Source organism: Medicago sativa, chromosome 5 (genome assembly GCF_051527215.1).
Source record: "Medicago sativa cultivar Bolivia chromosome 5, Bolivia_mono, whole genome shotgun sequence".
Classification (NCBI taxonomy): domain Eukaryota; kingdom Viridiplantae; phylum Streptophyta; class Magnoliopsida; order Fabales; family Fabaceae; genus Medicago; species Medicago sativa.
Genome location: NC_140753.1, coordinates 77,226,706 through 77,241,013, shown reverse-complemented (window position 1 = coordinate 77,241,013; position 14,308 = coordinate 77,226,706). Strand labels below are relative to the sequence as shown.

Here is a 14,308-nt window from a genome sequence, read left to right as displayed (position 1 = left end):
ACATTATTAAAATCTAATTTAACTTTTCTACTTGTTAGCTAAGTTTTAGGAAGTAGCGGATCATTGCATAAACACTTAAGATATAAGTGCTTTTGTTTAGGTTATTTCTAATCTATAACAAAAGATAACATGGAGTCAAACTAACAAGTTGTTTTCATAAACGATCTTGGGGAGCTTATGAAAAAGAACAGATAAAAACAACTTATGGACTTGTTATAAAATGTTCTATAAACTCCTTCAAATAATTTCACAAGCGTTTATGCTTGTAAATAAAATTATGTAAGCAAATGAAAACGACCTTGGTGCAAGAACTAATACAGGAAAAACTCAATCAATGTTTATAGAGAAACTTACATTTTATTTGGGAGACATTAATTCAACAATTTCGAAGACATGAAAACCTAGCAACCTCGCAATAATACTCTCATATCACTACATTTTGTACCTTATTAGTATTATTTAAACTTCATGCAAATTTCACAACTCTAGCATTCTCTTTCCAATACTGCCATGCACATCACTTAAGGAAATGATATTAGTCATCACTATTAAGAAAAGTCAACATCAAAGCTTCCATCACTTGAGTTGCCATCACCACCACCACCACCACCAAGTTCTCTATCATCATCATCATCATCATCATCATCTCCTAAAATTGCACCCATTTCTGTTGGGTTGGCAAACACAAAGTTTGGATCCAATGAAAAATCATGAGCTTGAAAAGCCTGTGGTGGTGATGGTGGTGGAGGTGGAGGTGGAGGTGGAGGTGGGGGAGCGTATTGACCTACGCGAGCACCATGACGAAAAAGTTGGATGTAGCGGAAGGAATATTCAGCATAGACATCAAAGCCCAATTTTTGCATAGTAGCTAACAAATCTTCAGCAGTAATTGTTGTTCTACAATCTAACTTGCAATAATGGTTGGCCTCAGCAGTAACAAAGCTAATGAATTCAGCTGCATATTTCACCATCATTTCCTTGCTTTCATCGGTTATTTTTGCATGTTGAGGAAGAGCTTTTTTCATCAATCTATGCACATTGGCAATGGGAAAGGCTCTTGAAAATTCTTCTTGCACCCTCGAACTAGCTGGTTGCACTCCATTCTCCAACATTTACATATAATTTGCGTGAAGTAGTAGTTACATAATTTTTTTCAAAAATATAATAGTAATATAATCAATGAATATCCAAACTAACTTTAATTGTTTGTAACTTAAATGCTTGCTAGTAGCACTCTTTGTTTTACTAAATGTTTCTTATCATGAACTTCGTTAAACAGTTTGAGTATAGTATGTGTATAATCAATGAAATAAGTGTTTTTAAAATGTATATACATGCATGGTAATGCAAAAAGAAACTCCAACTATGCAAAGTCTAAAACTCACACACCAGCTTGTGGACAAAAAGAGCATGAGGACAAAAAATGACCTCGCATACATTGGGAAAAGAAAATGTGCATGGCAGATACGTACAACAATCCCAATTATGGCATGAAAAAAATAAAGTATATTATGCTTTTTTCATGTGTAACGTAAAACTCTTCAAAGAAAACTCATTGAAATTGAGTCGTGATCGGTGCAACACATCTATAAGGTATAATGGTTTACATTAGAAAGGAGAAACGACTTGCAAGAAAATAAACATCAAATGTAAAACATATTATGCATGAGTATATTATATTGCATGATAACAAGAAGAAAAAAAACAGTTAAAAAGGTACAATTCCATCTTGGTAAAAAGATAGTATAATTTCCGGGTGAATTTAACTTTTTATTTGCAAAAAATTAAAAATGTATCATATCAAGAACAAAATATTAAATGTAACATAAATGAAAGTTAAAAAAAATCTTCTCTCAGTCACTCCGAGACAAACAAACAAAGAGCGAAAGAGATACAGAGATCAATAGTTTCAAACTAAAATTTCAAGATTCTCTCTCCGGATTTCGATGCGGTCCTTACTTTGTCTCGATCTGCCTCTCCACGATCTTTATCATTTACAACAATTTTCGTTATCTCTCTCTGCCTCTTTCATGAAGCAGAAGATCCATATATACATATGTAGGGGATACGTGATATCACTTTAATTTTTCATTAATCAATTTTCTAAAAAAACATGAGTAGTTAAAATCCCACAATTGACTTTTATATCCTGACTAGATTTACTTTGTGATTATTAAGGACATTTGAGGAGGGGAAGGGTGTTAACAGAACGGAATTGAAATTCAAAACTCAAAGAAAGTTAGCAAAATCAATTATCATAATAAAACTAAGAATTTAATTTTGTTTTTGAAAGAACGTTGTAGAAAATTATCTGAACCATTACAAGTATCAATATAATCAATACATACACACATAATGGGGGTGGAGAAACGTTGTAAATCATATGATTTTTATTCAATGACTTTTTAGCACTGAATTGTAAAAATGAAAACACATATTATATTTTTCATTAAAAAACACATATTATGTTTTACAAATTTAAATCTTTGGAAGTGAAGTGCTTACTTGAACTTGACTCTCCAGGATGATCAGCCATGATATTCGTTCTTGAACAGAAGACTCAAAGATTGAAATATATAATTTGCTTCTTGAATGGACAATGGTTATATATATATATATATATATATATATATATATATATATATATATATATATATATATATATATATATATATATATATATATATATATATATATATATATATATATATATATATATATATATAGAATGAGTAATATCAAAGTTGGTTCTTGAAAATAAAGTTATATCAACACAGTCCCCCAATTATCTATATTCCAAAATATGACCTCAAAAATTATATTCAATATTAAATATTTCAAAACACTATATTCAACTTTCCATTTATGACCTCTCAAAAAAAAAAACTTTACATTTATGATAGTGAAAAACTTACAAATGGTTAATAAAAAGGTCCTGCTAACCGGTGCCCCCAGGACACTGGTTAAGCATACCATAAAATGGAATTATTACTATAAAAGGAAACTGCTTTTGACTTTATTATAAATTAATTACACAATTTCAATACAACTACTATATAATTTTCTTTTTCATATTCTTAACCAGTGCCTCGGGGGCACCGGTTAGCATTTCCCTTAATAAAAATAGTTTACTCAAGATTATTCTCTTTTCTTCACTATACATTTAACGGCTTATTTAAGGACATCTAAAAATTTGCTTATTTATATTTAAGGATTAGAAAGTCAATAATTACTATAAAGATAGCCTCTCAAAAAAAAAAAAACAATCACTATAAAGATATAACATCATATTTGGTACAAATTTCTTTAAAATTACATCCTTTGAGATAAAGTACTCCCTTTGTTTCACAATACTTGTCCATTTTGGAGAATAATTTTGTTTCATTTTACTTGTCACTTTCAAGTTTCAATGCAACATTAATTATTAGTTTATCAATAATACCCTTACCTATTTATTGTAGAGAGAGAAATAATATAATGAAATAATAAATGAGTAAGGGTATTATAGAAAAAACACAAAGAATTTCATAAAAAAATGACAACATTTATTTGATTCTTTGGTATGTGTAATTTCTTCAAAATGGACAAGTATTCTGAAACGGAGAGAGTATAAACAAAACAAATGCATGCATGTATTTAATTGAAAATTGAACCAAGTACATATATTTAATTTTTGTTTATATTTCATTTTAAAGAGTTTATAATACTACTTTTTTCCCATTCACCCGATCAAAACAATCTTAATCATGGATATGAGTCTAAGCTTAATTTCAAGTCACAAAATCTTTATCTGTTGAAGTTTTTGGATGATATAATACTATACATACTAACAAGATGTATGATTTGTGGATCACATTATAAGAAATTTGGCTTGAGTTGTTGGGTTCGAGAGATTCAATGTTTATTAGATAGTAATATATTAAAAACTTATTAATGGTTGATGTGTATACGTGAGACCCATTAAAATTTTAAAAAAAAATAGATTTCTTTATTGTGGATGTTCTTAATAATCTTTGTTGTCTGAGACAGAAACATGCAACATCGGTTCGACCAGATCAATCTCATTATTTTTCCGCATTTTGCTGCAATATAAAGAAAGGTTTGCAACGTAGAAATTTAAAAAGTTACGTTCATTAGTGTAAATGTTGAAAAATCTAGTGCTTATTTTGCTCATACTCACTAGCATCTCTCATCTCTTCTTTTTTTTATTACAAAGAGAGCAGAAGCCCAACTAGCATCTCTCCTATGTTTAATTTAGAAGCTTCATGTAAATTATTTCATTAATTATTCCTTAAAGCAATGATCAAATACCTTCACATAAGATGTATACATGAATTAAATCAACATGAAACCGGCATAATGTATTGTGGTCTACACGCATATGGTAAAAAAAAAAAAAAAAAAGAAATAATTTCAAAAAGCACATGTTACTATAATACAATCTTTCATTCACATTAGTTATTTGTCAATAATTAATACAATCTATGAATAATTAATACAATCTTTCAAAAATCTATGAATAATTTTAAATTACTCCATCTTGATATAGACATTAGTTAAACTCAAAATCATTAACCAAAGTATTACAATTTCATTTGGAGTACATAAATCGGGTTAATACCATAATTAAGTTGATATAAATTCCTTCAAAAAAAGTTGATATAAATATTCACCAGCAAACACCACTAGATGCTTATTCTTCAATTAGAAAAGTAATGACAATCAATATGGTAGATTAGTTAAACACAATTATATCAAAAGAAGGAAATTTTCAACTTTCAACATTAATTATTAGTCATTTGTTTCAATGTAGTCGTCATTAATAGACCAAGTCATACATAACAAAGCAAACAAATACACTTACTTGCGGCCAAACATAATTAGATACCAATTATAGTTATAAATACCAAAAAAGCGTTATTGCATTGCCACGCATAATTTTGGATGCCACAAAACTTTATCAGTAGTGAGTGTACCCCAGCGCATCAAGTGAAAATATGAACAGGGCGTGAAAGAAGCATCAAGAAGAAAAAATATTTACATAGTAGAAGAATGGATATACATGATGCATGTATATGATTGAAGAATCATAATCTTAAGTGCTTGCATAAATCACTTATAACTCATTTGGCATTTTGTTTCTTCCTAAGTCTGTCCGTTGTGTTGCGATGCAAAATAGATGATATAGGTCTTGGAGCTCCTGTTTTTGTATCAATTGCTCTCACACAAATGAACCCTATAAAACATAAATGAACATTACATATTGTGTTCATCAAGTAAAATATTATACATTAATCAAATGATATATTGTTTTCTTACCTTTGCAAAAGAAGTCTTTAATTTCTTCCATTGACAAACCTACATTGGTATTTGATAGAATAGTTATTATTTGCACTATGATAAAGTAAACCAATTCTAGCCGTTTCTTTTTAATATTAGTCTTTTAGGAAAATGTTAACAAGTGTCCTAAGGCTTTGTTTGGATGTTTAGAAGGGAAGGGAAGAGAGGCTTTGGGGGTGGAAAATATAGAGAGAAATAGAAAAATCTTTCACATTTTTTTGAAATAGTATTTTTCTAGAAAATGCTAAACTAATGCATATGATTCAAATATTTTTAATCTTAAAAATATTATAACAACATAGATTATATTTGAAGAATTCATATAAACCCTTCGAAACTCTCTTCTAATACAATTGTTTAGTTCCTCAAAATGAGGAGGGTTGTGTATTATGAAGAAAAATTAACCCTCCAAAATCTTCTCCTCCTAATGTTCTTCTATTTCTTCCACTTGCTCTTTCCTTTTTTTTCAAAACCCACCCCTTCCTTCCCCTCCAAACTCGCAAACAAGGCTATCAATTTGAAAAGTTAAAATAATGTTCCTTTCAATACAAAACCTCCTCTTTTAAGTTTCCTTAACAAGTGCCTTCAGAACTTCGATAATAGAACTGTCAAAAATAGATTGGTCTAATGGCCGGTCCATTATCCCATACTTTTGGTTGGATCATGTCTTAAAAAGTTAGCACAAATACAATCGGATTTTTTCGACCTTGATCCATTTGACCGCTCTACTTATTAACATGAGTTTTTTTTTATTATTACTCATCTATTATTACTTTTGATTATCAAAGTTCAAAGTGACAATGATTCTTGTTCTGTCAAAAATAATGTTAACTATTCATTGCATAGAAAAAAATAAATAAAATTAAATAAATATTAAATAGTAAATGGTTTCACATGAAAAAGACAAATAATTTTATCAAAAATAACAAAGTTCATTAATGGACAAAACTTTGGTGTATTTTCTTAGGTGTTTTTTATATGGTTCTTAACTGAATTAACCATAAATCCGTTATTTATTTATCTTAAAATTTGTTATAACAAAAATTGTATTTTTTTTTATAATAATCATATGAAGAGCACCTAAGGAAATGAACTAAGTTTTTTTCCTTAATTCATTTTCTTTATGTACTCCAAAGTATAGTGTATGATATTCATTTACCTCTCGTCATTGATGATGTCCCAGTACCAAAATATGCTATCTGTTTCTTTAGATTCCATATCCATTTTCTAGGAACATTAATTGGTTGTTTCATTGAAGCATAATCAGCAAAAACCTACAAAAGAAAAAGATATTGCAGTAAGTAACTTTCAATACATTATGTACTTTATGAGCCAAATATGGAATAGAAGCTTTATTTATTCACCTCATTAACTTGAAAGTATGTTCCATTCAAAGGAAAACGGGCTCTCATTGCAGTTCGGACTGGTATCTGTTTCATAAAATGTTAAATCTTGTAGCCCTTTTATTTGTAAAAAAAATTGGGATTCAAAAATAGTAGTTTCATATTTTCACTCACCAGAAGTGTTCCAAGAACTGTTTCAGTCTGACTACTCTCTTCCTCATGCAAGTCAGTCTTGCTTGATTCGCCCGAGCTTTCTAGATCGGCTTTATAAGAATACACAAAAAATAGGTATTTGAGTTTCATACTTTCTTAAAACAAAGAACTCTAATTTCATTACCTTTTAGAAGAAAAAATGTGTCCCTAAAGACAAGCTCTCTTTCAAATAACTAGATGTATTTAATTTTTTTTCTCAACATAAACATAACTAACTCTACTAATTAATGATTATAAACACAGAAGGAGTACCTGGCAGCCATACAACCAGAAGATAAGGGGATGGATCATCATGTTCTCGTGGAGGATACTATAAACAAAAGTTAAAAATATGAACATATATAACTTTCATGTGTGTATAAAAAAGCTTACTTTTGTGTGATTATTTTGACACCTACCTCTGCTAGAAGAGGGTGATTATCCGTGAGGACATAACTGAACAGATAAAGGAAAAATGCATAAGTCTTAGCATATAAAGTAGTAAGTAATTTCTTTAAATTTGAAATATCTATTTGTCATTGTTAAAACGTTTTCAATAATTAAACAAAACTATAATTTAAATTTCAACAAATTATATTCTCTAACAATCTGATATAAAGTTATAGAGTAATAAGTTTGTACAGCTATTCCACATGCATATCAACTATTTACTTAGTACATTTCATCAAGGGTGCTTGTTGCTCAACATGCATAACATTAAATTAGGAAAAGAAATTTTAAGGCCAAAAAGCAACAGTTTTCAGGCAAGTTTTCAAACACCTAAAAGCTAAAACTTCATTTCCAAACACATCCACTTAAAGCACTTGAAGTAGTGAATTTGTTTTAGTATTGTTATTGCATAAATAAATACAATAAAAAAGGGAATGTTTCACAAAAGAATAGCATGCATTGTCAGGAAACTCTACAAATTTTGAAATTAAAATAAAACTATTAAAATAGTTTAAGTGAAAGCAAGAAAAGTCATACTTTATGATACTTTTACACAAGTAGAAAGATGATGATAACACTCTTGGATTTTGTGTTACGTCTAACTCAATCATACAAAACTAGTTTGTAAGGTTATGATTGCCGTAAATTATAAACGCATGTTCAGACCATATCTCATCTAATATGAGAGTCTTAACAATATTAAGGAATGCATGCTAACTTAATAGAGACAATAAAACTACGAATAATTTAAGAATATTGAAAGATCTAAATAAAGAATAACATAAGAATATAGGAAAGTGAGAAACTTACACTGTGCGCTCAGTTTTCAAGCGACTAGCATTTTTCATTTTTGATAAATGACTGTTTGTAGCATTTGGATGAAATGCAACTAAAGATTGTGAAGCATTAACGCCATGGTCAAACTCTTCAAAAAAATTACCATACATCGGCAGGCATGATGATTCTTGACTACTGAAGTTAAATGTTGGAATATCCTCAATATCTTCGTCACTCTCATAAGTATAATCATGGTAAATCTCTTCATCATCAATCAATGATGTGCTTTCATGTTCGGGTGATGCGGGCATCTCAATTATAGGTTCACATTCTTTACTTTCTTTAGTAAATAATGTTGATGTAGAATTGCTCCAACAATCAGAGTATGGGAAACAATATGCATTGGCATGATCCATTTGGGTTGCTACAATTGATTGATCTGTGGTTGGTTTTGGTGGTAAGGCAAGTTTTGTCCTGCATAACATATACATATTAGCATATTTTGATACTACATAGTCTAATTATACCAAAGTCAATATTAGGGAGTAAATGGAAACAATGCATATGTGTATGTGGTAACAATAATCTTACAATTAGGTGTGAAGAGGTGATTATCTCCATAAAAATATAATGGACACAATCAAATTTATAGACTACAAAAAATTTAAAAAGAAATTTGAAATATTTATAGAGATAAAAAAAATTTACAACAAAGTACAAAAGAAAATTACATATTACAATTAACAAGGTATCCACATTATATATATGCATTGTCAAAGTTGTTGATTTCCCTCTTCCATTAATAAATAAAGTCATTGCATATTCTCCAAATTTAATAAATAAATGCAACACATACCTTGCAAGAGAACTTGCATAATATTTACATTCGTCCTTCATCGGACAAGCATTGCAATTTGGGTTTCTCTTAGTGCAAAAAACCTGCAGAACATTTTAAGATAATTTTGATTTTCTTAATGGAAATGTAAAAATATATTATTTTGAAAGTTAATATGTACCTTTCCAAAGGTTATCAACTGATAATGCAATTCATACCTATACAAGACAACATATATGTTTAAGATATATTAGCCAAATACAAGGCTCAAATAAATTAAGAAGATGCCAGGTAATTACAATGTATGATGATCAAGTTTGCATAGTCTTGGCCAAAGATATTGTTGAATTTTGATTGGATCCGGAAACCTGTTTCAAAACAACATGGTTAATTAATGAATAGTGATATATAAAGTAATGTAAAAAAAAAAAAAAAAAAAAAAAAAACTTTACGGGAGTCTTACTTCTCTAAATTATGTATTTGAATTGATTCTGGTAATGGTTGTAAAGGGACCCATCCCAATCGTACAACAATTCGTCCAACATTTACATCCACCTTTCAAAAGTGACATATTTCATGAGTATAAATAAATAAATAAATTTATCTAACAAAAATAGCTTCATTCATTAAAACAAGAATTTGTGTCTACTTATATTCTTACCGGAAAAGAAATATGTTGAAGAGTTAGAAGTCTTAAACATTCCACACTTTTCAAACCCAGTCCATATATGCTCAAAAAATATTCCCTATAACATGAACATTTTGCTTGATTAAAAAAATTCATCTGGATGCCTAATATAGACAAATTATATCAAAAAGAAAAATTAGCAAAGAGACATAGTCACATAGATGATTACACTTACTTTGCTTCATTTGGTGGAATATCTTTTAACCATTCTAAATTCATGCTTCCATGGTTATCCATAAATCCCTTCAGTGCACGCTACAAATATATAATGTACTAATTATAATTATCTTAATAATAACATGTCAAAAGTTATATATTATTAACTACAAACTAAATATTTTTTACCTGAATTTTATAAGCAATTATGTGTTGTTGACCACGCTTTTCAATAGCTTCAGCAACTTCATCAACATCTGCATCTCTTACTGCTTCCCAATCAACAGAGTTCGCATGATCAATGTGTTGATCACTTTTAGAGTGGATTTTTCTTAGTGTTTCCCAATGTTGCATTTTCTTTTCCAATATTTTCTTTTCAAGTATATCTTTTTCCTCCTGTTTCTTACTCTTCTTTTTATTGTCTATTTGTTTCCTCCTACTACGAGAATCTGATTTCCTCTCTATGGAACACGAACTATTTTCAATTTCTTTGTCATCAACTTTGGAAGATTCGTTAGCTTTCTGAGCTTCTGTTTCTTCAAATTTTCTATCATTCATTTTATTATCAGATTTAGGATCCGATAAAACCATGTTTTTGTTTTGCTCATCGCTAACTAATTTGACAGGGAACCTCGCAGCAAGTGACATAAATGCAGAGCTTTGGAAAGAAGAGAGAGTATTAATATTCAACACCAAAAAAATTGGGTAAATTAAGTAATTAATTTAACTTTACCTTGACAAATGGTCAGACACATTTTGAGTTAAGAAAACTCCACCCACAGAATCCAAAACTGAGCCTTTCCATGGTAAGAATCGTCTATCACCTACAAAGTTTATTAATCTAATTATAATCAAAACATTTAAAAAACAACAATGAATTTATAATTGGTACATCCATTTTAAAAATATTTTGACACAACAAATGAACTTATAAATATAGTCATATTTAATCAAAAACCCATTGATATCTATGCTGAGCAAAAATTTACTATTAGGATATCTATGACTCATGATTTACAGTTGATTAAAAGATATGGAAGTATATATGTCCACCACCAGTCGAACAGAGCATAGCATACAATGTGGAAGTACAAGACTCCAAAGTATTTTCTAAAAAAATTTCAATATAAAGTTTCACATTTCCTGAAATTTGTCCATGGGTCCTGCTAAAAAAAAAGGTTGGTTTCATTTTAATTTGAACATAAATTAAAGATAATTCAACTTATGGAAGCTTCCCGTTGCTAATAATAGAATATGAAGTCAATAGAGATGAAAATATACCTTGAACAGTATGCACTTGATCTAAGAATGATATCACCATTTTATGGTAGAGTTTTCTTATCATCTCCCAATACCTCCTCTTATGTTCATCATTCTCTTCATGTTTGTTTTCAACAACGAGCAAATTCCATACTCGTAATGTCTCTTCGTCAAGCATTACTTCAACTTTTGATGATGGTCGATTATAAAGAACTAATTCCCCTGACTTTTTGCGGACATCTCTCTTATTTTTCTTTCGATGCATTTTTTTCTTCAAGGAAATAATTTTCTTTATCAAAGATCTCATTTTTTGGCTGGTTGTAGAATTTCCTTCTGCCCAAAATTGTGTCCAACATTTTCTCTTCGTAACAAAACTTTTTGATCTCTGGCCCTTTGCAAACGGGGGCAAGAGTTTTACCAAACTTATTCTTTCTCTTCTAACTCTTTTCCTTTTACACATTATTGGAAAATTTTGTCCAATTCTCCTACTCTCAACTAGACATAAACCTGACAATGAAGTCATTTTCTGATAACTTTGTACCGAATTGTATACGATGGCAGATTCATTAGTTATAGTTGAATTTTCAAATCCACCCTGATAAACCTTTGAATCTTTGAAATATTCCAAAAATGGGAAAGAGATGGAATCTCCATCATCGACGAATAATGGCTTTTGACACTCAGGAAACTTGGCAGTCTTTCTAACATAACTTTTCCTCTGCTTCGGAGTTGAAGGTTTTGGAGTGTTGTTGTCATGAGTGTTGGCGGTCTTTCTAACATAACTTTTCCTCTGCTTCGGAGTTGAAGGTTTTGGAGTGTCGTTGCTTCCGGGATGGAATTTCTTTAATTTCTCTGGATATGGAGACACCACTTTAGGTTGATATTTCTTCCTTTTAACTGTTTTTTGCGGCTGATCATTAACATCATTTTGGCTATTCTTCCTTTTATTTAAAGACCCTAGTGGACATAATTCAACATCTTCAGTATAGTCATAAAAGGTTAGAGTGTTCAATTAAATATTTTAATTATAATCAGTGATTATCAATAGTTTATGTATCAACTATAGACAAGTGAAAAATTCTCATTTTTCAATGATTAATTTAAAAATATTTAGAGTTGCAAAGTATAGCTACTAACATATAAACATAAGAATAAAAAAAAAATTGTACCAATCCTTGCATAGATGAGAAAGAGCGTGAAAATTTTAATATAAAATAATCCTCTTATTGTGTTCTATATTTGAATATATGTTATGTTATCTCAAATAGGAAGCTCAATTGGTGAGTTGAGGTACGTGTTATATCTAGTGTATAGTTTAAATTGAAAACTAATATAACTACTAGCTTACTATTTTATTTTTTTTTTAAACTAAGTTACCCACGCACAGCTGCGGTGAGTATTTCTTTTGGATAAGTGAGATTCATTTAAAGAGTTGAGATATTCCACCATATATTTTTCCATACACATTGACTTGATACCAAACCTTGAACCAATGTAGTCATAGTCGAGAAATAGGAATCTTAATACATATAGTAAAATCCTACCAATTATAAAATATTCATATAAAAGAACAAAAAGTAATAAATAAAAAACCTTCAAATAGCACCCAAAATTCTTAATAAAACTCAAACTTAGGATTATAATTCATAACATTATGAATGTCACATGGCCTTAATCATAATCATAAGTCACTCAAGTCTAGGCCTTTTCATTATTTAGTTTTTGGAGAAAACTAAACCAATGCAAATTGAACAGGACCACAAAAACTTTTGTGAAAATTGAACCAAATTGCAATTTTTTCACCTGAATCAAACTTAACTAGTTTTATATGCTTCGGTTTACTATGATTTCGAAGCTGAGCTGATTTTTACTGATATCATTTTTTGTATTTTGTTCAAAATTCAAACGCTTAATTGTAAATTTAGGGATCCTCTAATATGAATCCGATCCAACTGAGAATATTAATTTTACTTATTATTTTTTGAACAACCACTTTATTATTATAAAAATTTATTTTGTCCTAAAGATAGTAAAGGTATATTTAAACTATTTTTGAGAGGTTCATATTAAACACGCCCAACAAATCTATGACCTTAGAAATCGATTCACTTCCATTAATTTATTGTTCGGATTCACCCCTAGAAATAACTTGTAACGCCACTCTATCACATAGTAATTGCCATATAAAACCTGCCCCATCAAGTGATTAGTGTCTAGTAACCTGATATATGGTAATTGCAATAGCATGAGCTTTTACATTTGGGTTTAGCTAACGAGTGAGCTAATCAAATTCATTAAGGACTACAAGTTAAGAAAATTATTTATTCAAAAAGTTAAATATTTTAATTTTCAACACATTAATCACATAAATTTTTATAAAAACTTATTATTTAAAGTGCTTCATTACCCTTCAAAATTAAAGAGCAAAAGCTTCAACTTAGGAAATTATGTAGAAAGAGGAAATCCACTTGAAACAACATCATCAAGTGATGATAAATCTATGGAATATGAATTAACCATAGCATGTTCATATGTTTCTTCCAACGTGTGAAGCATGTGGTTCATGAATTAGTTCTCAATTCTCAACAAACATTTCACAGCGAAAGGTTCACAGTTTTGTGGGTTAAAAAAAAAAACAAACAAATATCACCAAACCGTAGAGATAGTAAATTGTCAATTGTTTTACAATTCAGGCATAGATGTGAGGCGAGGCATAGGGAGGGAAAAAGTTACCTTGAGACGAAACATCAGCTCGTATCTGATCTTCATTGTTGAACAAGTTGTCTGAGCTACTCATGTTATGTTGTTGTGTACTGCACTGCAACAATCGATTACTTCATCATTCACTTTTTGGAACGGTGAGAAAAGAAAAAAGAAATGAAATCAGGGTTTGGTTTGTACGTAGAAAGTTATGAAATAGGTTTTATTGTAAAACCCACTAGTTTGTTGCGGCGGCGTGAATTTGTATGGGAACGGGTCGTCTTTCAAAAAAGAAAAAGGATCGTGAAAATTATTCACTAGTTTGTTGCAATTGCTTTTTTTCTTTTTTTGGGGAAAGAGGCTAAAAAAAAATAATATAAAAAAAAACAGCTAAAAAACTAGTCTATGTAATGCATCTCTGGTCGGATGTCAGCCTGTAGCAGCGGAAGCAAACCCTCCGGTGGCTTCAAAAACTCACGCCAAATCTCAGAACTCGCACATTGTTGATGATTTCTGCCTAATGATGTCAAGATTCATGGTTGAAACTAACTGAACAACCAAAGTTGA

General features: G+C 29.9%; 1 protein-coding gene and 1 pseudogene across 1 annotated transcript; both read right to left on the bottom strand.

Moving 5' to 3' along the window:
* Nucleotides 1–340: 340 nt before the first annotated feature.
* Nucleotides 341–2,536, bottom strand: LOC146925230 (nuclear transcription factor Y subunit B-1-like; annotated as a pseudogene).
* A 2,364-nt stretch (nt 2,537–4,900) lies between these two features.
* Nucleotides 4,901–13,938, bottom strand: LOC146925229 (DNA glycosylase/AP lyase ROS1-like). The gene is made up of 18 exons (XM_085710201.1): nt 13,775–13,938; nt 11,063–11,998; nt 10,515–10,605; nt 9,971–10,439; nt 9,801–9,880; nt 9,599–9,683; nt 9,401–9,492; nt 9,237–9,305; nt 9,119–9,155; nt 8,959–9,041; nt 8,136–8,576; nt 7,295–7,331; nt 7,149–7,206; nt 6,858–6,946; nt 6,705–6,770; nt 6,500–6,614; nt 5,320–5,358; nt 4,901–5,236 (listed from the first exon to the last, which is right to left on the bottom strand). Exons 1-18 carry the CDS (start codon nt 13,836–13,838, stop codon nt 5,124–5,126), a joined length of 2,964 nt encoding a protein of 987 aa, XP_085566327.1. The 5' UTR covers nt 13,839–13,938; the 3' UTR covers nt 4,901–5,123.
* Between the last annotated feature and the right edge of the window lie 370 nt (nt 13,939–14,308).